A 26,961-nucleotide genomic window follows, 5' to 3' on the forward strand; every position below is an offset into this window, starting at 1 on the left:
TATTGTACTTAATTATAATTGATTATATTATATATATTTAGTTGTTAAAATCGTAATAAATATGTCACAATTTAATATTATGCTGTATTTTTACTATTACTATGTTTTCTTGTAAATTACGTCATAATACCATTTAAATTAAATATTCAGATTATTCTGATTATTAATATGTAGCAAAATTGTATAATAAAAAAAATAATATATAATTCAATGTATATGTACTTACATGTAATCCCATAATAACACACATTCCAAAATAATTGACAAAATTCCCAACGGCTTTAATCTATTATTTAAGTAAAAAAAATAAGAAACAAACAAATTATTTATTAACGACTATTTCGAACAGATGAAAATACACACAAATTCATTCAAAAATTAGGCCTAAAAATGGAAAAAATAACTTGAGACTAAACAAATGCGTGAATATTTTTTTTAATCTCACGGACCACCTTTTAGCACAACCGTTCCGGGATACTAATCACGCGTAAGCATTAAATTATATCCGAAAAACTACTATTTGTTTGGAAAAGATGCGCGATATACAATGCACTCTATCCTGTGCAAAACACTATTGTAATTTTACCCTTTTGTTAACCATCGCTGGAACGTCTATCTGGCAGTTTCGCTTTTAAGGCGTAAATACATTTCATGGATGTGTGTAAGAAGAGATGCAATTGTCCTGCCAACATTTTTACCTACAATTCGCCAGTGTCTCGAACCAGCTATTTAAAATATGTGATACTTGATAATAGAGGGAGAGCAGAAAGAGACCAAGGAGTCACAGCACGAGACACACCAGCGAATCGTTCAGCAATATCATAAGAACCGACGATAATTCAACAACACTCCAGCGAAGACTCTTTGACTTTTAAGATTTGCCATTTCTACTCCACCACTTGATAACGGCAGTTACATTTCCATATGTGTATGCTATGTATAAAAATATACAATTTGTTTTAAATAATGATGAAAATTCACTAGTGGTTCTCAATATTTTTAAATTAAGTTGAATTATTATTATGTTAACTATAATGTTATTGTTTTACTTGTTTAGTTTCAAATTTAATTTCTTATAAGAATATGATCAAATTGTTTTTGGTAAAATTGTAAAATTTAAAGCTATTTTTTCAAAGAATGATCGCATACATATATTTAAAGCTAAAAATAATATGAGTCGTCTCAAAACCATATTATTTTAAATAGAGAGCCATTAGTTATTGTTGTTAAATATTCTGAAATGCTTATCAACATAATGGTGTAGAAATAAAAAAATAATTGGCATTTTGCCATCTGATCACTATTTAAAATGTCCCCAAGTAGGAAACAAATAAAAGACGTTAAACTATCTTTACTATATTGATAATATATTTCATTTTCTTTAAAATAAACTATATGTATATCGAAATGTCTATTTTGCTAATTAAATTATTTTCGCGGTTAACTACAGATTAAAAACTAATCGTCTCAAAGATATATAACAACATTCTTGCTAAACATTTCGACTTATAAAACCAATCGTGGAACAAGGCTATAAACCATGATCGAAAAACCTTTAATCCCATTGTTGAACGGATTCCGATCCTAATACAATTCGCTAAACTAGATTTTTTAAAGTCTTCCAATAGATTACGGCCATTAGGAGATTTTTTATTACAAAAATAATATCTATAACATCTTTAAAAAGAGTCCCACGGCTCTAGCAGCAATAAATAAGGTTTCGGCGTCTCGTCGTCTGAATATGAATTTTAACAATGGCTCGTGTATCGTTTCCCGAAAGTCTGTCGAAGTTTTTGCCTCATTATAGCGAACAGCAAAATGTTAGAAGCGGCTCCAAATATCCTTTTGTCTGCAGGCATTCTGCGCTTTACATGACATCATTAGCGATTATAATAGCCTGCATACAGCCTCAGAAAATACCACTACATTTAATACATAATACTCTCTTTCCCGTCGCGCCGTAAAAGAAAGAGCAGACTGAAAAAAACGACCGAAAAATTTACGTATGTATATCATCTATATAAAATAATAACTCACAATTATCTCGCTTATGTAACGTAATACGTAAACCTAGCAATTACGGTGGAAGAAAGATTGTCATTATATTTATTTGGAGTGTAATCGAGGGCATTGAACGAAGTGTTTTTTGGCTTTCAATCCTATTCGGCTTGCTATGCAAAATTATAGTGATTTCTGCCCAATTCATAAAATCTATTTTAATTTTGTTGCAACCTAAAATTATTTCATCAAACTGACTATATATAACGTCAAAATTATGTTGAGCAATTAAAAAAATATTTCATGACTTAATCAAGGTTTAAAACGCCACTTAAATAATAACGTGGTTAATCGCACTGATTTGATAACTAATTTGGGTGTTCTATTTCAAGCAGATTACATCAGCACACGCTATTCTTAACAATTAAAAAAGGCGCTATGCGAATTCTATGACAAAAGAAGCTTCACTATTTAAAATTTAGACGAATTTTGTATTCTTATTACTTCTCAAAGTATCATTTACATGATATTATATAATAGAGATTTATTCTATACATAAAAAAATGTCTAATAGCTTAACTTGTACATGAAAAAAACATGGTTATTTTTGATATGTTTTCTCAGCGAATTTTGTATAAATGATAAAGCAATGTAAAGTTTTAGAAATGATGTGCTTACAGTCAGATCTTGTTTATTAGTAGGGATTTTGGCTCAGTATGCTACACTGACTGAGGTTAGGCCCAACCTCCTACTTGGGATGTCGTGAGTCGCGCTCCACATACCTAAAAATAATAGAACAGTGTTTTAAACTTTAAATTTGTACAGAAAAAATCCACTCGGTATGCCCAAAAAAATATAACCATAATAAATTATTTTAGGCGGACATAAATCATATTGATTTAAGAGATAAAATTTACTAGTCATAGAGGAAGTACACAGCTGCTCAATATATTTACTGTAAACTCGTGTCATTTATGTGATTGTAACGAGATCTGTGTGGTCCCCATCCTTTACACTTTTGTGTTTTCTCTCTCAATTATTGATGAATGATCACTCTTAGTTACAATCATTAACGCGAGTTTAGGGCTTGAAACAATGACCCCATTAAACGTGGTCATCGGTGTGCGATCGCTACACCTCACTTCTTTACATTACGGAAGCCAGCGGTGTAGGACTTGGTTGGGAGGTTACCGCTCGGGTTGGTCCAAGCATCTTGCCTATAACAATATCTTAAGTGAGCAAGTCCCAAATATATATGATCACATTTCTAAAACTCATCCTGAAAAATAAGCAAACTAAATCCAAAACATATAATGTTCTGTTCTCTTTTTGTCTAAATAACCCTTAGCTGCGTTGAGGTTTGTTATTTTTCGCGAGAGAGATTACTGCATAAATACAAACTTGTTTTTTTAAAGCAACATCGTTACGAACAGAAAAAATATGATAAAATACTATCGTGATTTTTATGCACAAGAACTGACATTCGTAGTAAAAAAATCGTCGTCACTGATGAATCCATTTAAGAAATTAAAGAAAGATCTTTGTCATATGCGTTTAATGAAACTCGAAAATATGCTTTCCGACCGCTTTCGTAATAGCCTACTACATTATATTTTGATTAGGTGAACAAATAAAGTACTTGATCTTTAAGAAAGATATGTATGCAATTTTTTTTCACATGAATAAATATTCTCTGCATATTATCAAATAAGATTAAAAAATATATTTCTTTTGACAGTTGATTTTCTTTGAATAAAAAATATGCAATAAACAGACTAAATTATTAATAGTATTTAAAAAACATTATTAAATGTCTTACTACGTAGCCAATTTGTCTTTTAATTGTATATGTGCAAATTTTTATTTCTTATTAGCAATATTTAAAGCAGTGTTTTAAAAATTAATCTACCCGTAGAACCCTTCTATGTTATATTTTAGACAACACATTAGAACCCTTCAAATAAGTTCAGCAAAATGTAGCGATACCTTTTATAACATATGAAAAATACATATCTCTATAGATACCTCACTCAACAATTTGATCATTGGTTATAGAAATATTAATTTGATTGAACACGCCTCATTCAATAATTGGCTTGCTCTCGCTGAATCTGAATTTAGCAGTTTGCTTACACAAATATGGGTAGAAGCAGTGTTCAAGATCGCAACGCACGAGCGTGTTCCGAGGTATAAAACTAAAATTCAACAAGTATAATATCAAAATGCACGATGTCTCTCAGTACTTTGTAGAAATGTTTTTTTTAAACTCAGTGAGTCATATCCGATACGAATATCATAATACGAACTTGCTTAAATATTATTAATTCAAAAACAAATACCTATGGAATTGTTGATAATCCTGGGACTCCTAGGGCTGTTTTGAATCTCGCTTTTGAGAATCAAAAACCCTATATTTTTGACACCATTAAGTTATATTTTCACTTATTATTTTTCTTATAAAAAAATATATGAGCTCGAAAATCTTGCAGTCTATATATAAAATGTTCTCTCTCACACTATCTACAAAATAAAAAATTATAATCAAAAACAACAAAAAACAATTCTTCAAAAATAATTTTCAAAGACAAAGTGACGTTTATCGGAACTAAATTTTCAGTACTTAGGGAATATAGTTAGTCACACGTTTTTGAGTGCTTTTGAAAATCCCCATCGCTACTTATAATTTGAAATAGTTGAATGGGATCATTTTGCACCTCATTCAGGATCCCTAGTCAATTTTAAGGGTTTTGTACATTAAAGTTAATTTATTTTAATTAAATAAAACTCTTTGATTATATTATTATTTATTTGATTGAACATGCACAAATGTCATATTAGCAAATAAATACACACCAAAGCATAAAAGGATATAGCATATACTTTTTATTGTATGTATATTTAATTTAGTTTCCTTTCTTCAACAGTGGGACCAATTTGATAGAGTTATTTTGTGAATCGGTGTGTAATGTTAAACCCATCTCTTCGAGTATTTCATTGTTTAAAGGCTCCTGCAGAGTCATAGATGATATCAGCGCCTATAAAAAAACACAGGAGTTAATCATAATACATTATAATAATGAGTCATATCGTAAAATTGTATCATACTTGATTCTCTGAACAGTTTTCGCATAAATTTCTAACAGCGAAAATTACCCACTGCATGATCACTACAAATAAGTACATAAATATGATTAATTTTTAGTTATTAAAGTTAATAATTATATAAAAAATATTATTACATGGATTTCTAGCATCAATATTGCAGCAATCTAATAACACTGGAATGACTTCAAGCTCTCTTACCTAAAATATAAAAGATATAGTAAAAATGAAATCATGTTGCTACTAATCAAAATCGATTAATACCTTTCTTTTATTGATTTGATTTTTCCAGCATAAATTCCCAATAGTTCTGACCAAAGTTGCTTTAAATCCAAATGCAACGTGCTGTTCAGCACTTACAATGATAGATGCAACTCGTTTCGGACCTGTGTTTTCAAAATTACCCAATTTGTTATTCTGATTTTCAGGAGAGTCTATCTTCACATTGGGAATTTTCATTTGAACTTTGGGTGTTTGAGTTATAATAGTTTCGGTGTTTTGCACAGTTGGCATCACCGGTGTAACGACTGGCTGTGCAGGTTGTACAGTAGGTAGCTGTATAGGCGCTTGAATATGAGGAGTTTGAACATGCGGAGTTTCTTTACCGACGTCTAAAGAATCTGAACGCACAGCTTTATCAGCCGATATTCCCAAGATCTTCTGCAATTGTTCATTCAAATCGAACTCGGTCGCTATATTCTGAGGTTTCTTAATCGGTGTCGGTTCCGATGCCACTTTAGTTTGTTGAATTTCAACGTTTTGAGCGACTTGCTCTATAGATTGAATTTGTTGAGCGTTTATCATCGGTTGAATAATATCCGGTTGTTGCATATTGATAGTCATTTCTCTGATGACCGTTTCTGACGCTTCGATTCCTCGTTCAACGCTCTGTTGCCTACTGACAGGACGAGACGATTCCTTTCGCATAACTTGCTTATCGATACTGTCTCTTCTACTAATACTCATATCGAGACTGATCTTCTTAATCAGATTCTTTTGATCGGATTGGTTCATTTCTTCGGGTGAGTCAGTAATAAGAGGAGGTTCTAAATCATCCGTATGATCCACGTTTGCTTTTTTAGTTGGATTTGTATCTATTTGATTCACAGGCATCTGATCTTCCAATCTTATGTTTTTAGCGAAGGCCACTTTAATGAGATTTTCGTCGATTTTGCACGAATCAGAAAATTTTCTATCAATGCTCGTCTGACCGAAGAATGGCAAATTTGAAATTTTATCAGGTTTTGTAGTAATATTGGGAGGATTAGCGTTTATGTCCGGTAATATTTGTGCAATTGGTACAATTTCTGGTTTGGTTGGAGGCTGCGTTTGATGTTGTTCAATTTGATCGGTACATTCGTAATACTGTTCGCTACTTTCAGACTCTGTACATTCAGAAATAGTTTCATTGCACTGTAGCATATCTGTTGAATCGCACTTCCTTACAGGCTCTAAAATATAAATAAATATTTAATATCAATTAATTAATCAAAATAATATTTTTCACAAACCTTGAGATGGTTCAGTAATTTCAATTTCAGGATTATTTACGGGAACTGTTTTACCAGCAGCATTGTATAATTTATGAATAGATGTAAAGAAGTTATCTTCCTGTTTTCCTAGTGTATGTATACTGCGAAGCAAAACTGAAAAATAATAATAATTAATATCTTTAATTTAAAATTGATACAATATATCGTCAGTACGTAAAAAAGTGTCACAGCTCAAAAATAGTAATTTTTCAGTTTCTAAAAGTTTATGGTTTATATTTTTCAGGTCGGAACTTTTAAACGGTTGTGGTCAGAATTAAAATTACATGAGTCAGAATTTATATTAACCACTTCCTGGTCACAGTACATTTATAAAAATTACTCAAAAACTTTTTGCACAGACCCACCCTTTCTTATGCAGCGGTATAACTCGGGCACAACTGGGAAAGAGTTAAAAGGTTAGATATAAATAGCCAGAATAAATATTAAATAGTCAAAATTTATATTAAATTGTAAGAATTATTTCGACAGGTGGTCAGCATCATTTTTTTTTAGATGACAATAGTGTAATGGTATAGTGTTACAATTAAATATGTTCATTGAGAGTTATTCACAAGGTGTTTAATATTCTAACCAACAGTTTTGATGTGAGCGAGATATTTTATAAGATATTTCTTCAATAAATAATTTATTGCCCATTTGTATTCATAAATGATATATATTTTTTAATTCACATGATGGTCCTATATTTTTATTCTGACAGTATGCTATTTTAATTCTAACCATTTGATATATATTCTGATCCTGAATAATAAATATATTTATGATCATTTATTATTTTAATTTTGATCATCCCATATTTTTATTCTAATCATTTGATATTTATTCTGACCCTGAATAATATAATTATGACAAGCTGTTAATAAAATTCTGACCCAAAGTTGATTTAAATTCTAAACATTTAATTTGTTGCCGAAGTTTATGTTATATTCAACATAAAGACAGCCCAGAACAAATGTAAGTATAATTTAATAAAAGGTATTTTATGCAAATTTAATTTACTCCTCATCACCTACAATTTGTGAATATTATATATTCCGACATATGTATGTATGTTTATGCAAATTTTAAAATGTTAAATTTGTGCTGTGACAGTCTTCTTTCAAGCTGACGATGTATACTTACAAGCACAATTGATAAAAAGTGATATATCGCTTTGCAGACATTCCATATAGGCTTCCATACTAGAAGCGGTAGCTATAATATCCAGTAAATATACTACTTCTTGCGGCTCAATCGAGTTTACATATTTATCGACAGTCTTTAATATACAATCTGATTTAATTTTGAACTCGTGAGATATAAACTTGATAAAGTTAACCGAAACATTTATGTCTTGAGTTTCAATACACGTCAATATGTTATACGCTAAATTTAATATCAATATTTTTGTATCCGGTTCTAATCTGTTATACAATTTTTCAATATAACTGTTTTCAACACCGATCAAGTATTCGATAATCAGATGTGGAAACTCAGAATTTCCTTCAGCGTACATATAAGCTAAAGCGTTGAGCAGAAAAACGTCATCGGGCAACACGTTAGGTTGCCCCAATAATATATTATAAACGATCATAGCAGCGCAGGAAGCTATTTTTTCGTTCTGGCCCAATAGTGCATTCAAGATATTCGTTCCTAATTTATCCCAAATGATTATCTGATTGAACGGATTGTTTACGACTAAGTTTCCAAGCGTTTGAGTCAACGCCACCATGCAAAAGTCAAAATGCTTCAGTACTTCCTCGTCGACTATATCCTCGCAATGATGTTGATATTTCGTGAATATATCCAACATGTCGTCTAAAATGTTGAGATCTTTGCAAATGTACGTCTGTATCTTCATTCCGTACGCGGCGCAGCTCCGAATCAAACGTAAACACTGTTCGGCCACTCCCAAGGAAGAAATTTGACAATGATTATCTTCAATGTTCACACGCATGATATGAAGAAACTCGCCGATTAATCTCAGCGTATATTCTGACGCTTTTTTTCTATTATAAAAACAAACAAAAATCAATAATGATACACGATAAATTTATAATGCCCTACTAATTATGGCTACTAACGGTCTGAGCCTTCCTGTTTCTGGATCGCGAGATAGTTGAGCTTCCGCTCGCAGCATATCTTCTACAGCCACCCATTCTCCAGCTCCTAATTTATAATGGATCAAAGCACCGTCCAGTAATATTTCCTCACCGAACCAAATACTCTTATCACGAGACATGTTTGGGTATCTATGTTACCAATACGTTAATAAATCAAATAAATTCGTAAAACATAATAAATAACCGGTGTATAGAAGAAACGCAATATGACATACGTCAATATTTATAGGTTACATACTATAGGGCGAGAGTATTGTCACACTAAAATATTAGATGCTCAAAAATATAAACTAAAATTGAAATTATACATTATTATTTATAATTTAAAAACACTAAAAATGAAGATGCCAAAAATACTGACACTTTTTGCAAAGTCCATACAGTCGGTGCCAAACCGACAGATGTTTTAATTACGCCAGTTACGCATAAAGCATTATGGGATAGTACGATAGCAGTGAGTGGTATAGTATAGCTAAAAAAATAAATGCCGGAGCGCTGAATTTACACCAACTATATTAATACTTCAAAACATTTTTATTTTTTTAATGTTTTTGTGAGAATAAAAAATATGTTTATTTTTTTAACATTTCAGTATTAAATTTGTTGACATCCGTTTCGCTTGTTGTATGTGTTCGCGAACGCCGTCTTACGGCGTTCCAAAATGTCCATGTTATCTGATCGTCGTTATGAAACGGTCAAACCACGTCGAACTCAATAAAGCTTACATACAAGCACATGTGTTTTGGATTCAGACCTCAGAACTAACCAGTCCACGTATTCCGATATACAACAGTATTATAGAATTTTCCAAACACAATATGTGTTTTTTATTATTGTAATGTGCAGTATTTATGAAGAAAAAACAATATTTTTTTATATAAATCAAATATATTTTTAAAAGAATTGTAACATTAAAATTCACCACCAAAAACCATAAATTTACTTAATTTTTACCAGCTGTTTTTCAATATCTCTGCTCGATTTTTGTTAATCTACTCAAATAAAACAATTATATAATATATATTGTCATTTTGTGTCAAATTTTGTCACAATAAAACCATTTTCAGAAAAATTTACATGCAACTATTATAGTAGTGAAAAAAAACTTTTTTATTATCACATTAATTATTATGTAAGCCTGATCATAGTGCATTGCTATAGTGCGTGAAGTGATGACTAACAAAGTCTAGGTTCAATTCCACGATATAGGCGAGAGTATGAAATCGATTTTTACGATTTCTGTTTGGCCGTCTTATTCATATCTCGATATATCTCTGTAGTTGCAGACAAATGGGTAAGTTTGAAACATTAAAGAAAGTTAACATTATAGCTTATAAATCATAAAAAAATTAATAATAGCCTTTTAAACACCTGCTTATAAATAATTTTTCATTAGATATCTTTTATATCAGTCGTTTTCCACATTTTATAAAAAGATACTCAACGACCATATAGTGATATTTTCCATACTATTATTATCCTTTAAGCGATAAATTTAAATTGAGTGAGCAATTAAAAACGACAAATTCCCTTATATAGTTCTCAGAATTACGATTTAAACTACCAGCTAAATTTTTAACTCTTTACAAGTGCAGACTATGCACTTGTAAAGAGTTACACACCATTTTAAGGGGTGCCCCATTAATATGGCCGAGGCTGTATATAAATGAACCAGCTAATTGTTTTTATTATTTGTACATTTACACGTGCGCAGAATGAAAACAATTATTCTTCCAGTTTTAAAAAAGAATATGATTTTGCTATGAAATATCGCAAAGAAATTGAAATTGATTTATAAACCATAATTATTCTATATTTGGATTTAGTTATATGTTTAAATTTGAATTCATACAAGTATATAATTGAAAATATTATGATTTAGTGTATGGTTAGTAAGTGTAGTGTTATATCCAAAATTGTAATAAAACGGAGTAAATAATGTCAAAGTGCGGGTTGTGAGAGAACGACTCGAATACTGCAATGCTGGCTTTTTTCAAGAAGTTATCGCTGGACGGGACCGCCGTCGTACCGTCAAAGCCCGCTACCATCAGCCAGCTCGGCTACAAAGACGATGACGATCTTCGAGAAACAATTTACGGTGCGCATGCCGATTGACCCCTGTCAATTTATTATTAACTCACCATACGCATAATCTTTTAGACTATTTGAGAACTATCCGCGACCCGGAGAAGCCGGCCACTTTGGAGGACTTGAAGGTGGTATACCTGGAAGGAATCTTCGTAAAGCAACCCACCGCGGACAATGTGCAAGTTATCAGGGTAGAGTTCAATCCGACTGTTCCGCATTGCTCGTTGGCCACGCTCATAGGCTTATGTATTAGGATTAAAATCGAGAGATCGATCAACCATCTTATAAAGTTAGATATATACATAAAGAAAGGAGCGCATACGACTGAAGAAGATAGTAAGATTTTACAATTGTTTATTTATTTACAATCAATCCAAATGGTAATTGTATGCTATTTTTTCAGTTAATAAGCAAATTAACGATAAGGAGCGCATAGCGGCTGCCATGGAAAATCCAAATTTAAGAGATTTGGTTGAAAAATGTATTAAAGATGAAGAATGAACATTTTTTCAATATTTAGTTATATAAGAAAAATAATGTACGGACTGCAAACTAAAATGTACTCGACAGGGAAGACAGAGGCTGCTTCAAACGTATTATTTATGCATTAGCATAAATTTATCAAATAGCATTATGAATTAATTATTTGAAAATGACTAGAGGATTTTAGTTTTATATTATTTAGATTAAAGGAAAACGTTAGAATTAATGGAGTGTTTATTTTTGTTATTGATATTATAATATTTCACAAAATGTATTTGATTGTTTTATTGATTCATTGATTGCATGATATTTCCTGTGATAAATTCGCATGAAAATTGATTGACATTATAACTATGATAAATGAGAAGTTTCTCTTTCTTCTTATCAACAAAAACGTTCTAGAAGGCTCACAATTATTTTTATTATTTATGATTTTGTGATATAAGTATAGGTTGAAATGTGTTTGAAAATTGATAGAAGTCAATGGATGTTTTTGAATTGCGTAAATATTGTAAAAAAATATGAAATGTCAGTTTGCCTGTCTTGAATCTTTAATTTTAATTCGGTCATAAATTCCTTGCTTAAGAAAGTCAGTTTTTTCCACTCTTTAAATAAAAAAAAACACAAGTACTGCTAAGTTTTTCAGCTAATGAAATCGTTGAACCACTTCCCAGTCATAGTACTTTTTTAAAAATGTCTGGCATGGAATAGAAAAATGCAGCCATTGTAAAAATATTCGTATAAATTTAATTTTCAACAAGAAAAGCTATGATAATTTTTTCGAGAAATTTGCTGGTTTTCGAGATGAGAATTGCTATTTATTTATATTCATTTATTAAACTTATCATAATCAACTGTTGGACCGTTTCTTCATCACTATCATCTTTATCATAATTATTTCCACAATCTTCATCATTATCATTGCAATCATATTCGTGATTATTATCGATCTCGTCTGGTATAATTCATATTTCTCCATTATCACGCTGATAGAGAACATTAAGCCAAAAATAATTGTTGTTTAGCATCTACAAACTTTTCAACTTTTACCATTATGGGTGCACCATCAGTCGTGATACAAGTAATGTGATTTTTCAACGATCTATAATGTCTGTTCTCCTGTAATTTTTTTATACGACTGTAGAATTGTTGCTCTTTCGATGTGGAGTATTGCATTTCAAGCATAAAAAATGATCAATTAGGTCTTTGTTGTTTATAAATGGAGGTGAAGATGAACATATACAAATGCAGAAAAAATATAATAACTATCTCAAAGAAAAAGAGATTTCACGCATAATGAATGAAAAGGTTTAAACAGATAAGTTCGCATTTATGATTTAGCAGTTTTGTCAATATTCAGTAGAGAATGATTACGTATCAAAGATAAATGTTTTCGATTTAGCTGTAGACATATTAAAGTCCCATGTATATATTGTTCTTGATTTATTATATTATATTATAACTTCGAGATAACAATGCTGTTATCGTTTAATTTTTTAAACATTAGCTAGATTTCACTTGTGACTACTTTATCATTTAAGTTCGATTTGCATTTGCACTTATACCTGGGTGCTAGTTATATAATTCATGATTTTACAATTCAGGTATCAGAGCCTATATAAATACATACTTAGACTAATCAGAATATATATATCGATGGCTTAAATTGTAAACTTGCTAACTCTACTTTTGGGTAAAAATGACAAGGTCATCTTGTACCTTTAATCGAAATATACATGCTCAAAAAATTGCTATCCCCAATTAAACACTACAGAGCTTGAGATACTGTTTTATTTTCAAATTGTCTTTTATTTTTTTTCTGTAAAGTTGTCAAATATAGTTAGAAATTTTACACTGTAAGCCATCGATATGTAAATATTGTTAAATAGCATAAGTTATTTTCTCAGTTGGATTATGATTGATGAGTGGTACATTATTGGTAAAAAATCACAAAAACAGATAATTAGTAAAAATATTTTATTATTTTTAAAATCAGAACACCACATTTATTTCAAATCAGAAGATATGAAATTATATTAAAGATGATCTCTAAATTATCAACAATTAGAATAATCACGAGTAAAACATAATGTACGCTGCTGACCGCAGCGTTAGAAAAGCAACTTTGCATGACTAATGTTATAAAATTAAAAAAATAATAAAAAGAACATTTTTCTGTAGTCATTTTTAAGACATGACTTGGAAGCCAAAACGAGTGCATAAATATATTTAGTGAATTTTAAAAAAGGTAATGATGGATTTACCATTGATATATTTTAATATAATATACAAACACTTGTGTTTGGATTAAGATACTAATCAGATAATATAAAAATTGTAAATAACGTATCGACTTCTAAAAGACAATAATTATTCAGGCAAATAAAATATATATCGATTGCCACCGCTTCGAGTAATACGACATTAAACATCTATCGATTATAAATTGTTAATATAGAAAAGTAGCATATTGTTTTAATTGTACGATTAGAACGAGTAAATTAAAATAATAAAAAAATAACGACGTTACTACACATTGCTTTAGAATGTTATCGATGTTATTTTACTTTTCGAAAAAAAGACAAGATTATCTACTCGTGCGTGTAAGAGAACTCTAAAAATATCAATTGTTCATGTTAGCACTTAAATGATGATTGATTTTTTTTAATATAATAATTTTCTTTAGTATGCAATCGTTTTAAAAAATTACAAAATTTACATTAAATAAAATTTACAAAAATCTACACAATCGAAAACATAACATAGATGAATAAAACGAACATAATAACAAATACAAACAAGATACGCCTGAATTTATTATATATGTATCATATTTACATAACACTGTAATAGACCTTGTGACGCTAAGGCACTCCGATTCGACAACTAGAACAAATTTATCAATCGGAACATTGAAAATCAGTACTCTATTGATAATCCGACTCACCGCTATAGACGATAAAGCAAAACGATAACATCAAAATGTATGTTAAAATAAAGTATAACATTGAAAATAATCACATATAATAAAATATTGCATCTCTATTAAAACATTAACGATAAATTATATACAATTGGGCACATGTAATTTTTTTGTGTAAATGTTTTTGGTATAATTTTACACACATTTGAGGTTCTAGGTCTAGAACAGTGACGATAGTAATGTAACAAGCACCGAAAACAATTCCACAAATAAAAATATGTCAAAAATGATTAATAAAAAGATCTGATATATATTAATTATACAAGTCATAAAACTAAAAAAATAAATGCATACCATGTGTGTAACAAAATGTAACAGCCAAAAATATAATGATGATTTCTCTTACGGTGGAAATTTATTACATAAGTTTTCACATGAACATTATAAGATTATTGATCCTCTACACACGGTAAAAAAGGTTCAGTGTTATCATATTAATTACGAATATTGAATGATTAATAATCCTCAAAAAGGACAATAATAAACAATGACTTGTCTAGCAAGTGATTATTTATATGGTAAATGGTTTAGAAAAATTTGGCACTCAATTGGCAGCAGTCACTTGAGAACGGCCATTAGTACTGGCGGCTGGTGGTTGTTTCGTAGCAATCGGCTCTACGGCTATTCAAATTAAAGTTTAAAAACATGATCGAATCTACATAATCAGAAAAAATAATACCTTTCTTTACAGGTGAGCCTGAACTAGCAGTGTCCGGGGAAGTCGTTCCGCTCTCAACAGCATCTCCCTGAATAACGGCTTCCACATTATTACCCCTGTTTGGTACGCCATTCTAGAAATAAATTTGCAAAGATGCAAATGTGTTCCAAATTAAGACAAAGCATAAAAAATATTATATAAAGGTTACTTTATTTCTAACAGGTTTCGGCTTCCATCCTTTCGATTGTTTCTCCGGATCGAAATGGCAATCGAGTATTTCAACTAATTCTTTAATTTGTTCTTCATTAGCTTTAGGTGCCAAAGAAGCAATTTCAGTTTTTATACCTAAACAATTAAAAAATCAATTATTCATCAATCGTCATATGAACATATAATAAAACTGGAGGCAATACAACCTTCAAGTTGACTTTTATTCCAAATTTCTTGGAAATGAACATAATCATAGTCAGCTTCGACCAGAAGCTTTCTCAGCGTAGATGTTTTCAATCTCTCTTCGCGAGACGTGCGTATCAAAAGTGGTGCAAAAATGGGTCTGAATAATAAACGGATGCATTTATAGCATTAATAATACATATTTATAAAAAGTAACGTAAACACAAAATAAGCAGATGTTATATTCAACAGTTGTGTTTACCTAAACGTGTTCTGTCTGCTAAGTAAAGATTTTAACTTAGAAAGTTCTTGCAATTCGCTGTCAGTTGAACGAGTATATGCACGTACTACTTCAATCATATTCTTATAAGCTGTAGCGTCATTCTTATCTGTCGACAGTTCTTGCTGTTCTCCTAAATAAAATATTCATTATACGAGTGTAAATCAAATGACATTTTTAAAAGGGCGATAAAAATCTAAAAACACAATTTTATTGGTTAAAGCCCTTAAATATTTTTTAATTATCAGTAAGGTGAAGCATGTCTGTTACTTCAACAAGTGTATGAGTGGACTAAAATGTATTGAAAAAAACATGACTTTTGACCAGATCAGGTATACCGTGTAATGATATCAGAGTACATTGCAGCAGTTAAAGGCACTATGAAGAAAAATGGACTAGCACACTACATTGTATATATTATGCAGTGATTTAAAGCAGAAATAATGACTGGTAAGAATTCTTATTGGATATGAAGTCTAGGTTCGCTATATGGTTCTAAATTATTTGTAGTTATTACTATTCGAATTTTGAATAAAAAATGGATAAAGTATTCGAATTTATACGTAATTTTTTTCTCAGTTTTTTTCAATATTAATTGATTCAACCAATTAATTGCCTGTAAAATATTATTTAATTAAATAATAATTATTTTAATTATGCATTAATTATTTGCATAATCATTCACCTTCTTTAATTTTATTAAATATACATAACACAATGCTGTGAGGGTGACAAAAGTAAAAGGCTTAATTTAATTTTACATCCTTTTTGATCAAGAACGTTATTTCAGTTATTTCAAATCACCAGAATTAAGATCAACTGCGATTGAATTAATTCAGAAAAGTTTATAAATAATAATAGCTAATAAAGATTGGAATGAATTTGATATACAAGAAGATCGGATCCGTATCGGTGTTTGGTTTGTGTGACTTTGCATATAAATGAAATAGTTAGAAATAAATGAACTGCGATTGAATTATTGAACTGATTGAAATACAATGTATGCGTTTTGAAACAACAAATATAAAAACGTAACACGAACTTTACAAAAATTTGCAACGCACACCTGTTTTTGAGATAAGCATTAAACAATAATAAAGGGTGCGCCTTTCCAACATTTTGTATAGTTCAACGAACGAAATCTGCGAATTTCGGTCATAGTAGACACAACAATAAGCATTCTATTCACAAATGTTTTTCAAAGGCGTAAAAACATTTTTTTTTATTGAGAAAAATTGTTTCATTGTTTCAGATTTCGAAACAAAATAAAGGCGCATAAAGGACCATGGATTTTGGAGCAGCACTAGTCACTTGTTCACATGTGTTGCTTACAAATTGTTTCATTCTAAGATTTTTTTCAAAATTCATTCGAGATCGTATAATCAAATATTTTACAAATATTCAATCAATTATTCGAATATTCATATAATTAAAAATTGGTCAAATAATTCGAATATATTATAAATGATCTGCATGTAAATACTGGTGTTTATTTTCAAAATCGTTTGTTGTGCTATGCCCCAGTAATTTTCACATCTTTAGACCACTTTGTGAGGAAAGAAGTTTAGGTCTGAAGAAGAGGTACAGAAAGAATTTTTGTAGAAGTATACATGCACTTTTTGAGTGTTGGAAAACATTGAAAACCATAGTTTACTTAGAAAAACAATGCAATATAAAAATATCATATCTCACAAAAAATAAAAGAGCGAAACTCGCTTGATCATGGATCTCAAAAAAATATATGAGCTTTTATCCATATCTTATCTAATTATTTTCAACAGACAATGCACAAACATCATTCAACACTTGCTCTTAAATTTGTTCTGTGTTTGATTTGTCCCCGAGAGGCAGTACCGGTATGTGTAAGTACACAACAAAGTATTGCTTTTTTTGTTATTGGGGTACAGTTGTCGAAATTATTGTACCTGTCATTATTATTAGATGTATGTTTTATTTTAATTCTGATTGTTTTTGTGCATTTACTCTTGAGAAAAATAGTTGTTAGTATTATTTGGATATTTTGTAAGAAAAGTATCGAGTTCAAAATGGTATAATACGGATGATCGATATGACATGATACCTTGAGACAAATGATTGGCAACTTGATAAGCAGCAGATGCACGTTCTGCGGCACTTTCCAATTCAACGCGAATGTCTAACAAAACGTTAGCCATCATTCTCAGGCCAAACGATTTAACCGACGTTCTGCACTTATCGGCGGCTAACGCTTGACCGTATGCGAATCCGACAACTAAGCTCTTAAACCTATTTAGAAGATTGTATCTGAAAAATATAAATTCAAAAATATACTATACATCCTTTTTAAATAGTCATTAATGTACACATTTATAGAAATTCAAACCTTTGCATTGCCTCTAATAACATTGGTGACGCTACCCTCCTGGATTCGTGATAGATTAAAATGACACCGTCCGATGAAGTACCCTTTTCTTTCTCGAGCCAATCCAAGAATTCTGTCAAAGCCGAAATCTCTGATTTCGTTTTCAAAACCTAAATACACATACATTCATTTAGAATTAATGTTCAGCTATCGATGACGTCACAAACAAATAAATATTTACTTTATTGGTTTGGTTATCTTTTAACATTCTATAACGTCCGATTGTAACAATGCGTATATTATGACGACGACGAGCGCCAGGATTCATATTACTATGAGGCATAATATATTGAGAGAATTGTGATTTTGGCGTAAAACCGGATATTTGGCAAATCTGAAAGAAGTAATTGAAATATATTATTATTTTATTATATAGTTAGAGATATGAATTAAGTGAATAGTTGATTACATCGTCAATCAAACGCCGACCGGTGGTATCAATGTCCCACCCGACGAGAGTATAATTGCCTGGCGGTAACCCCTCAGGGGCATCCGACGGCGGGGCTCCATTTACTGCTGTTGATACCATTCTGAAAAGAAAAAATAAAATAATTTTCAGGTCTGTTATGAAATTTTGGTTATAAAGTATAACAGAAGCCATAATAAGCAGAGGCCATATATGTTTCATTATGATGAATATAATAATCATATTTTTATAAACGATAATAATACAATGTCAACTTTTTCAATTAATATGGATATAAGCATAACATTAAGCAGTTGGTCGGCAAAATCTGATTCATTGGCCTTTGCTAATTGGCAAGAATTGCCGGATCTAACGTCATAGCTAAATCAAACACATTTTTAATTGGCTGTAGGGTTTTCGCTTCAGGGGTAAATAACATTTTTATTATTATATAATACATTGATATATAGATAATAATCCTTAAAGGCAATGCAAGTAAACATTTTTTAAATATGTAATTTTATATATATTAAATCTGCCTTCAGTAGTAAGGATATATGTAGCCTAAATAGTACCATGTTTTGTACAAATTCTGGAAAATTGTATATATACACGTATAAATATCCATATTAAAATAAGAATAGGCGCAGATATTCAACTTGATCGTGAGAAAAAGTTTAATAAATGATCACTATTTTTTCGATTTCCAATGTTACGTTACAGATGAATATGCAACAAGTGGCATTAATAATACAGCTGCGTATATACATAAGCTGCCTTAGTCAAAATTACTGTTTTTTACATATGTTTAATATAACCACATCACAAATGTAGCAAGACATGAAATGTACCAATTGAAAAATAGTTTATTAAAGTAATTTAATTAAACATAAAATATATATTATCTATATTTAACACATAATATTTATGAACTGCTCAAATATAAGTAATTTTAAAATAGAACACATTTCAATGATTATGGAAATAATTCATTATTCAATCCCATTACTTTTGAGGATTTAACTTCTACGAGTCAGTTCACTAAACGGTGTTTAGTTTTCAGCAATCGGACGATGACTTTAACCTGACTATACTTTTTTTTATGCCAGCAGTTCCGATGTGTAATTTGAACTGGAATCGATTTTTTCAAACAATATATCAAAGAGGATACAATTTCTCATATTGTTACTGAAACAAACTAGCAATATAAATTCGTAACAGAAAATTGCACAACTCAAGTACAATTTTAGATGGAATGTGACAGAGAAAATGTGTTTATTGGCAAGAAATGCAATATCAGATCCTTAAAGGAATATTGCACTTCTCCAACATTGCAAAGCAAATAATCTGTATTTATAATTCTTTATCCTTTCAAAAGAAAGTTGATGTCATGTCAGTATATTCCATCAAAACTAAATTAAACATGAAACACATATAAAAAAACATTGCTTGCAGAATTTAAATTAACAGTGATAAAGCAACTTATCTACAAGCATAAAACGGCAATTTAGCTTCTCGTCTCACTGACAATTAGAACAAAACTAACAGCATTAAAATGGTTAAATTTCCTGAATCCAATTATAGATATTATGTGGTCAAATTTGAATATCCAATTACGGATTTCATTTTCGTCTAATTACATTTTAACCTTAGGCTATGATTTTTACCTAATATTTAGACAGTATTAGATATTTTGAGTACTACCTTAAAAATATCCAAGACCATCCCAAAAAATACAATACTTCATACACAAGTCTTTGATTGTCATTTATAATTAGCTATATAAGCTAAATAAATTAATAAATGGCAACAGATTAAATGGCCAGAATTTATATTAACTTTGGGACAGAATACAAATCAAATCTCGAGTCACAATTATATTATTCAGGGTCAGAACAAATACAAAACTCTCAAAATAAAAATATAGGAAGATCAGAATTAAAATAATTAATGGTCATAATTATAATATATTATTCAGGGTCAGAATAAATAGTTAATGGTTTGAATAAAAATAGCATACGGTCAGAATAAAAATATAGGACCATCATGTGAATTAAAAAATAGATATATAACATATATTAATATAAATAGGCAATTTTTTATTTATTTTAGAAATATCTTATAAAATATATTGCTAGCACCAATGTTGGTCAGAACATTGAACAAATCTGTCAAAATAATTATTACCATTAAATATGAATTCTGACCAGTCTAATTTGAATTATAATTAATTAATATAAATTCTGACCATTTAGAATATATTCTGGCAAATGTATTTTGATCTTTTAATATAAATTATGACCACAACCGTATTAAAATTCTGACCTGAAAAATACGAGCTGTTATAAATCATTTATTTCTCACGGCTAAATGACACTCGTCACAACCTAAAAATATATGTAATATTAAAGTATAAATGATACATTTTGAGCATGTTTATATGATTTATACTTCTCGAAGAAATCTCCCATTAGAATCTTTAACCACAGGATTTATTAACCTTTTCACTGTGGTTGATATTTTTGAGCGCCATTTCAATATTTGCTAATATGTGGGTAAGCACCTATTTATGCTATATGTTATTTAAATATTATTTCAATAAATTAAAGTGTTTTTCAACCTTAAATTATACAAGAAAAAAACTTATTACTAGGCTCAAAGGTTCATGACATATTTAGGTGTCCAATGTATACTGGCAATTTTCTTGATCACTTCTATAGGTGTCATCCGCAGTCAAAGGGATAATGTAATTTTAGAGGATAGTAAAAGATCCTACTCTAATAAATGACGACTGATTAATTAACGACCATTCATTGATTCACATACTTTTTTTCCATTATTTTTGGTGAAGCTTTTTTCATTGTCTGTTTAAAATATAATGACATTTTATCCTAATATTGTCTATTTAACTAATTCTAATGAAAAATACATTAGTAATTATTCGCTTACAATAAATATTAAGAATGTCGTGTAAATTAACTGTAGCACAATAATCGTGCAAATATTCTCTATAATACTAATATATTAAAATATAAAAGCCCTTCATTACTATTATATTATCTATTTCAAAGCTATTATTTATATTCTCACGATTTTTCGTGTTTTAAAAATTATTATTTAATTTACAGAAAAAATATAGCTGCTCTAAGCTCTCTATCTTTTTAAACATTTCATTATTTTATAACAACAAAATTTCTATTTGTAGTTGATGTACATCATCAATATCAATTTTAAATGGGTTTAAAAACATTTTTACTTAATTTTCCTTTTTACAAAAATCATCAAATCTTCTCCAAAATTCATATTGTAAATCCGCAATAATTCCAAAAATAGTTGTCTTTTGTGTTTGCCAATCAATTACAGATGCAGATTTACAGCACATAAAATGATATAAATTTTCTTTATTATATACTTCTTCAACAAATGTAATTTGGATTCAATTTATCTTTAATTTATCTTTATCTTTACACTACAGCCTCAAATTGAGATAATTTAGATACGTTGTAATACTAATATAAATGGGAGAGTTTTTATGCTGTCGTGAAAATATCGATTATATTAGATCTCTTAATAGAACAGCACATCTACTTAACGACCTAACAGCTGAGTAGTAAATAACATCCTTAACACTTTCGCGTCGGGTATAAATTGTATTAAAATTACTACTGTGACGGGGCAGTTTTGCACATTTTCCAAAAAATTGCATTGTTTTTGAAAAATGTCCATAACTTTTAAACTAGTAGGAATTTTAAAACAAAATTTTTAGAGATATTTCTTTATAACCCGAGGTATTTAAATATTTAAAAAAATCGGTGGTTCTCAATCTGTGTTTTTTTATAATGGTTTGTAATTTTTCTAAATGGCAACATAGAGGACACTATCGAGGACATTCAGTATTGAGATATTGACGTTACAAGATCGTATATGGAAGTAAATAATATAAATAATAAAAATTGGTCTCACGTGCAAATATGACCTACTATTAGTGACATTTCAATTTGAAAAAAATTCTGATTATCATAATAATTTACATAAAAATAGTCAAAAAATTTTTTTTTGTTTGTTTTCTTGTAATCTGGATGTTCGAATTTCACGAATTTATTTTAAAGTTTTTTTTATTACTAATATCCTTCCATTGGCATCTGTGAGCAAAATCTAAAAATAATATTGCTCTGACCGATTTTTTTACGTTCAAAGTTCAACGTACGCAGACTCGTATACGAGTCATCCGTGTTTCTTCAAAGAAATTTTAAAGACTCGCATACGAGTTATCCGTGATGAATGTGTTAAACTCTGATTCTTTTTCTTGCAAAGTTGTGCAATATGTTTTGAACGAAATTTAGATGTGATTTACAGAATACATTTAAAATTTATTATTTAAATAATTTGCAACTGAGCTGCATATTAGCAAGTATGGCCAATTGCTTGTGGGCCGCAGAAAAAATCAAAATGGGCCTCAGGAATTTTGCGAAAATATCCAAAGATTCAAGAGTCGAAACATTTTTTTTTGATAATATTAAATGAAGATGTAACTTTGTCGTTTCATATTTTTTTTGGGAAATATAATTAATATGCAGGTCAAATTTCGATGAAGTTGCAGACATGTCTGTCTATTTATGCTCAGTAAAAAATATCAGAGAAAAAAGTAAAGAAGTCAAAAACGTTCTATAATAGAAATTGAAATAAAATGTCAGTAAATGTAAAAATAATACAATAAAGCAAGTGTATAAATATTTAGTATTTTATTTGGGGATATTAAATAGTATATCACACTAAAACACGTATTTAATCAAAGTATTTTTTTAAAATAAAAACAAACGTATTATAGATACAATTTTATCGTATGATAATAAATAAACTTTGAAATTAAGATTATGACATTACTTATATAATGAAACGAATAATAAGATAAAATTGACAATTATACAATAATTATATAAATATTTTATTATGTAAATGTAGATAAAAACACATGCTTTTAAATACATATTTTATACCTTTATATTGATTACGCACGACAACAAATTAACGACTTTTACGTGTTATCATTATTGTTAACGTGTCTTTATTTATCATAAAAAATATAAATTTAGCGTCGACTTATATTTAAAAAAAAGTTTTTTCTAATTCAAATCGCGAATCAAATAAACAAGAGAATTATTTAATTTGGACAAAGTGCGTCATAGGCGAAAATATTCATGGACGAATATAGGACGTCGTGAGCGCAGAATGAGGTATGATGAGGCAGAACGTGTCCTGTGGTCGAGGTTCGCCGGGGAGCGGCGGATAGGACCCGTAGGAAGACACGTGGTCGGCAGAGGGGGCCGAAACGGGGACTCTACGACTGTTACCTGTCTAAGGGGACGTAGGGCGACGACGAGACGAGGAGCGGCAGCCTTGGGGGCGAATCTGATGGCACGTGCGCCAAAGACACTTGCTCTCCGGCGAGGGCGGCGAGCAAGTTTGCGAACGCGGCCACCGCACACGAGATATGCGCGTTCGCGAACCCTTACCTGTTGGCCTGTCGCATTTTTATTCGCCGAACGCGCAATATAAATATTTACACATAAATATTCACAAAAATAATATATTTTAAATATTAATTTAGCCCCCTTAATGTTTTTTCAAACATATCTGCCTTGAGCAATTCAATATTTTTTGATGAGTTGAGATAGAATATGTAGTAGTCTCTTTTGATTGTTTTAAATTGCAAAACATTAATGTAATGTATTATTTGGCATAGTATATTTTGCCTCTATGAACACTTAACGCTGTTCTTCGCAACAATCGCAAATATCTTAAAACTGCATTGATATTGCTGTAATACTGTATTGCTCGTTTTTGCGGTTGAATATACCGGTATAATCGTAAAAAATAGTCAAGGTACTTTCGAAAATTTATTCTCTCGAGAAGAAACTAGTGCGTTTCGATGATGGGGGTATATTAGGCTCAAAACGTTTAGTATTTCTTCTCCACCCCTTTCCCCAAAAGGGGTTTTTCGTGTTTCTTCTTTGCTCATAATTTTGACAGTCATATATTTATTTATTTACATACATGTGCAGTGCATAAGAGCTTTACTCCAAAGCACTATGTACAAAATATATACAGCTTTGACCATAATAATGGGGCACTCCTTAAAATGGTATGTGATCTTTTACAAGTGCATAATCTTACCGAAAGATTTTAGCAGGTAGTTTTAACCTTAATTTTATAAATTCAACAAAGAAATTTGTCGTTTTTTATTGCTCACTTAAGTTTCAAAATAGGATTGCAGGTCTTACTGTTCGGTCTCGCCTAACGACCGATATTTTCAGTTGCGTGATTTCGGCCTTTATTTGTCGTTATAATTTTTTTTATTTAGTAATTTATTTTGAATATTATATAAACATTTAAAACAAAGCCAAAAACTGGAAAAAACCAAAAGACATCTGCCCAGAAAGATCGAATCTTAGTTCGTGAGTCCATTAAAAATCGTCGAAAAACGTCTTTAAAGTCTCTACAAGCGGATGGCCATCCATTTAGTCGCAGACGGTGAAAAGAAGACTCAACAATGTGGTATTCAAAGGTTATAAAGCCCAACAAAACTGTGGTTTTCAGAAATAAGACTCGAAGGTTAAATATATAAATAAAAATAAATAAAATAAAACACCAATATTGAACATCTGAAAATTGGAAGAAAGTTATTTGGTCCGGTGAGTCCAACTTTAATGTATTTTAAAACTATTATTGGTTAATTATATTAAACAATTAATTTATTTTAAGATTTCTTAAGCAATAATTTTGTAAAATATTCATACTTTTTCAATTTTTTTTGGGTTTTTATGACTCCTGGTGCAGTATATGTGCGTCGAAGCGTCGGAGAAGAATATCTAGCTAATAGCGTAGAGCCCAAGGTAGAATATATAACGGAAGTGGTATGGTCTGGAGTTGCATGACAGCAGCAGGGGTAGGAAACCTATAGACTTACGAGGGGTTGTTTCAATAGTGACATTTATATTTCAATGTTGGAATCCACTTTAATGGATTCTCACAGAAAAATATTTCCCAGCACAGACCACGCTACTCCGTGCCATGCTTCAAAAAACAGTATACGGAGAATTGCTTTCGGGACAATCGCTTCCGAGAGCAAAATAAGAATATATATTTGAAACAAATAATAAGTAAATTTTGTTCGGTATTACCCCGCTTAAAGTGTGTTTACGAACACGTTTTTCACATAAACTTATTTCATTATGTAAACCCTGCTGAAATATAGAAAAATATTTAAAATACGAAAATTAATTTCAATCTTTGTGATTAAACATTTTTTTATTAGAATAAATTAATAATATTACACCTATTAGCACTCGAGTTACGTAAATATATTAGCATAAATTTTCCATTGAACGAGATAACCCCAATGACCCAAAGATACCTTCCTTTTCTGAATAATCAATGTTTCGCTATTGTGCAATCATAAACTTCGAAAGCGATACGTTTGTTATGTTGGTAATTTAAATAAATATTTATTAAGTATATTTTCATGCGTTTTCCGATGATAGTTTTTGCACATACATATAAATATTTTATTAACGCCAGCTGCCATCTGTTGATCCAGTTTGTAAATAAATATTTGTATTACATATTCTATATGAGTATTTTCAACCTAGTTATTTATAGTCTGTCCACAAAGTTAAACATAATAATATTCATATTTCTGTACATTATAACATTTTAATTGTAATTACTGTAAAATAGTTATCAAAAAATAATAAAATAGTAAATAAGTATAAAAACTATAATTCATTATCTGACATCTGTAAACTCTATCATTGACTATATATAAAACAAATACATTACATATATTATGGTATTTTAGTATAATTTAATAATGTGAGATATGTATAACGGCAAACTTTAAAATATAGATTACATAAGATGTATATAGCTAGATGAAGTTAAATTTTGCTGAATTGATAAATGTATACATTTTAGTTTTTGGACGACTATACATATAATTGTAGTTATTACGTCGTATTATGGTGCTCGTTATTTCTATAAATTTATATATTCTGGTTTAACGTTTTTCTGAGTTTCATAAAAACGTCTAAATTAGAATTCATAATAAGGGTATTGGGAAAGGGCAGATTTTGATGTTGTCTAGGGCAAAAAATCTAGGGTTACTTGAAAATTTCATGTTTATTTTTATATGAAAGTGTAACATATTTCTTGCGTTCACAGCACATATTAAAAAAAGTATACAAAAATACTGAGTGCATTTTTTATATTATTTATTAAATAAAGGAAAGATAGTTATTTTGATAAAAAATATACCATTCAGACTATTCACGTATTTACGAAACATAGGTATTTGACAAGGGATTCCGATCGCAGATATGTAATTTTAAACTATTTTCGAAGCGCAACTGCAACACAAAAAAACTCTATTTTTGTTTAGAAATTTTGCAACCCTTGACGATGTCGTGCAATTAGAGATGGGCGACAGGCAGAAACATAAGAGCACACATTTCAAGT

At 30.0% G+C, this 26,961-nt stretch overlaps 3 protein-coding genes across 4 annotated transcripts; 1 reads left to right on the top strand and 2 right to left on the bottom strand.

The window, feature by feature from the left end:
- Window positions 1-4,785: 4,785 nt before the first annotated feature.
- Window positions 4,786-9,018, bottom strand: LOC148228560 (uncharacterized). The gene is made up of 8 exons (XM_088199628.1): window positions 8,971-9,018; window positions 8,717-8,884; window positions 7,776-8,641; window positions 6,612-6,746; window positions 5,365-6,551; window positions 5,238-5,301; window positions 5,104-5,165; window positions 4,786-5,033 (listed from the first exon to the last, which is right to left on the bottom strand). The coding sequence occupies exons 2-8, from the start codon at window positions 8,872-8,874 to the stop codon at window positions 4,902-4,904; spliced, it is 2,604 nt and encodes an 867-aa protein (XP_088055754.1). The 5' UTR covers window positions 8,875-8,884; window positions 8,971-9,018; the 3' UTR covers window positions 4,786-4,901.
- A 1,643-nt stretch (window positions 9,019-10,661) lies between these two features.
- Window positions 10,662-11,600, top strand: galla-1 (cytosolic iron-sulfur assembly component galla-1). The gene is made up of 3 exons (XM_088199520.1): window positions 10,662-10,853; window positions 10,916-11,179; window positions 11,247-11,600. The coding sequence occupies exons 1-3, from the start codon at window positions 10,736-10,738 to the stop codon at window positions 11,342-11,344; spliced, it is 480 nt and encodes a 159-aa protein (XP_088055646.1). The 5' UTR covers window positions 10,662-10,735; the 3' UTR covers window positions 11,345-11,600.
- Window positions 11,601-13,288: 1,688 nt separating this feature from the next.
- Window positions 13,289-23,973, bottom strand: exu (maternal protein exuperantia). 2 transcript variants are annotated; one of them, XM_088199518.1, is made up of 10 exons: window positions 23,799-23,973; window positions 18,451-18,571; window positions 18,223-18,375; window positions 18,003-18,151; window positions 17,721-17,923; window positions 15,623-15,773; window positions 15,384-15,520; window positions 15,176-15,312; window positions 14,989-15,100; window positions 13,289-14,930 (listed from the first exon to the last, which is right to left on the bottom strand). In XM_088199518.1, the coding sequence occupies exons 2-10, from the start codon at window positions 18,568-18,570 to the stop codon at window positions 14,854-14,856; spliced, it is 1,239 nt and encodes a 412-aa protein (XP_088055644.1). In that variant the 5' UTR covers window position 18,571; window positions 23,799-23,973; the 3' UTR covers window positions 13,289-14,853. The 2 variants fall into 2 exon arrangements, with proteins under 2 accessions (XP_088055644.1, XP_088055645.1); XM_088199519.1 differs by having other exon boundaries at window positions 15,188-15,312; window positions 23,799-23,956.
- Window positions 23,974-26,961: the final 2,988 nt, after the last annotated feature.

Source organism: Plectrocnemia conspersa, unplaced genomic scaffold (genome assembly GCF_051122295.1).
Source record: "Plectrocnemia conspersa isolate PC_06_02 unplaced genomic scaffold, ASM5112229v1 ptg000012l, whole genome shotgun sequence".
Classification (NCBI taxonomy): domain Eukaryota; kingdom Metazoa; phylum Arthropoda; class Insecta; order Trichoptera; family Polycentropodidae; genus Plectrocnemia; species Plectrocnemia conspersa.

Excerpts from the sequence above, each read along its gene's own strand:
- LOC148228560 (XM_088199628.1), bottom strand. The coding sequence starts at position 8,874 with ATGTCTCGTGATAAGAGTATTTGGTTCGGTGAGGAAATATTACTGGAC. Across the intron at positions 8,642-8,716 it reads GAAACAGGAAGGCTCAGACC|AAAAAAAGCGTCAGAATATA; the intron begins GTTAGTAGCCAT and ends TTTTTATAATAG. Across the intron at positions 5,034-5,103 it reads AAAACTGTTCAGAGAATCAA|GCGCTGATATCATCTATGAC; the intron begins GTATGATACAAT and ends GTTTTTTTATAG.
- galla-1 (XM_088199520.1), top strand. The coding sequence starts at position 10,736 with ATGCTGGCTTTTTTCAAGAAGTTATCGCTGGACGGGACCGCCGTCGTA. Across the intron at positions 10,854-10,915 it reads TCTTCGAGAAACAATTTACG|ACTATTTGAGAACTATCCGC; the intron begins GTGCGCATGCCG and ends ATAATCTTTTAG. Across the intron at positions 11,180-11,246 it reads GCATACGACTGAAGAAGATA|TTAATAAGCAAATTAACGAT; the intron begins GTAAGATTTTAC and ends CTATTTTTTCAG.
- exu (XM_088199518.1), bottom strand. The coding sequence starts at position 18,570 with ATGGTATCAACAGCAGTAAATGGAGCCCCGCCGTCGGATGCCCCTGAG. Across the intron at positions 18,152-18,222 it reads AAGATAACCAAACCAATAAA|GTTTTGAAAACGAAATCAGA; the intron begins GTAAATATTTAT and ends ATGTGTATTTAG. Across the intron at positions 15,774-17,720 it reads TGCCAATCATTTGTCTCAAG|GAGAACAGCAAGAACTGTCG; the intron begins GTATCATGTCAT and ends TATTTTATTTAG.